Genomic DNA, 1,337 nt, shown 5'->3' on the forward strand with positions numbered 1-1,337 from the left:
TGCCGCCGGCCTTCCCAGCCCCTTCGCAGAACGGAGGAGCCCGGCCAGCCCTTCCTGCACAGCTTTCTCCTGCTCCCGCTACCCCCAGGCTCGCGCTTCCCAGAGCCCGCCGGGCGCACCCACCTCCTCCACCGCGCTGCGCAGTTTGTGCTGCGTGTCCTCCATCAGTTCCTCCACCTCGCGGAACATTTCATTGAGAGTGGCCTCCTCCTGCGGGTAGCTGAGAACCGGGCCGGGCCCGACGGGCGCCGAAGTCTCTGTCGGAGCTGGCGCGGGGGCCGTGGGGACCGCCGCCGCCAGCAGCAGGCACAGCAGGGTGCCCCCGAGCCGCCTCATCTCGGCTTTAAGCCCAACGCCGCTGCCGCCGCCTGTGTCCGGGAACGCGGTCAGAGCGACCACCCCTCGCCGGCCCCGCCGCCCCGCCCCGCCGCCAGCGCCCCTCTTCCCCGCACCCACCCTTGGATGAAACAAAACCGAGTCCCCGAGGACGCAACTTCCCGGGACTGAGAAGCACCCCCCCGCCCGGGGCCAGTCCCACGCCCCTGCGCCCGGATCCCCCTGTGTACCCCACCCCGTGCTCGTGCACAGGCAAAACTCCTTCCCCAATGTGGCCTCCCCGAACAACACAACCCGGGTCTTTGCAACTCTGACCCCCAGCTCAATCCAGCTTCTGGGTTCAGCGGGATCGAGCCCTGCACTCGTCTGGACCAGGTCAGAGCGCGGCTCTAGTGCTGCAGCCTCATTTCCACCCCAACCCCATCCCAGGCCCCTCCCGGGTGTTCAGAGCGCAGGTCAGCACCCTCCCCTCGGGGTCGGACCGGAGTTGAGCGCTCGGCCCCTCACCCATCGAGGCGGGACCTAGCAGAACCATCCCCCATCCCCGCCGCCGCCGCCCCTCACCCACGCGCCTGGACCGAGCTGTGCTCGGGGCTGGACCTGCCAGGCCTCGCCGGGAGGCCGCCGCAATGGCTGCAGGAACTGGACTGGTGCGGAGGACCGGCCGCTGGTGCGGGGAGCGCGGCGGGGATGCAGCAGCGCTGGTACCCGAGCGAGCCCGCAGCGCGCTCAGCCCGCCCGCGGGCCAGGCCCCCGCCTTGCGGGCGGGGCCGCGCCCGGCCCGCTGCCATTGGCCAGACCCCGCGCCGGCGACCTCACGCCCAGACCTGCCTCCTCTGCCTCTGCGATCCATTCTGCGGGAAGCCTTCTGCTTCCCTGAATCCCAGTCGCCTCACGACATCCCAGTTCATTGTCATCTATGGCTTGGATTTTTGCAAGTGTACGGGAGGGGTGCGAGGTGGCGGGGTGTCTTTCTGAGTCTCACCTAGTCCTCTCCAAGC

General features: G+C 70.0%; 1 protein-coding gene across 5 annotated transcripts in view; it reads right to left on the reverse strand.

The window, feature by feature from the left end:
• DKK3 (dickkopf Wnt signaling pathway inhibitor 3) overlaps window positions 1-1,064 on the reverse strand; it is a 45,804-nt gene extending 44,740 nt beyond the window's left edge. The window contains exons 1-2 of one of the 5 annotated variants that reach the window (XM_039863623.1): window positions 652-771; window positions 124-368 (exon numbers count right to left, since the gene is read on the reverse strand). In XM_039863623.1, coding sequence (XP_039719557.1) covers window positions 124-336 — 213 coding nt within the window. In that variant the 5' untranslated portion in view covers window positions 337-368; window positions 652-771. Of the gene's footprint in view, window positions 1-123; window positions 369-651; window positions 772-900 lie in introns of those variants that run through there. The other 4 variants (XM_039863624.1, XM_039863621.1, XM_039863620.1 and 1 more) reach the window with 4 other exon arrangements.
• Between the last annotated feature and the right edge of the window lie 273 nt (window positions 1,065-1,337).

The sequence above is a fragment of the Pteropus medius genome, unplaced genomic scaffold, assembly GCF_902729225.1.
Source record: "Pteropus medius unplaced genomic scaffold, Ma_sr-lr_union100, whole genome shotgun sequence".
NCBI lineage: Eukaryota > Metazoa > Chordata > Mammalia > Chiroptera > Pteropodidae > Pteropus > Pteropus medius.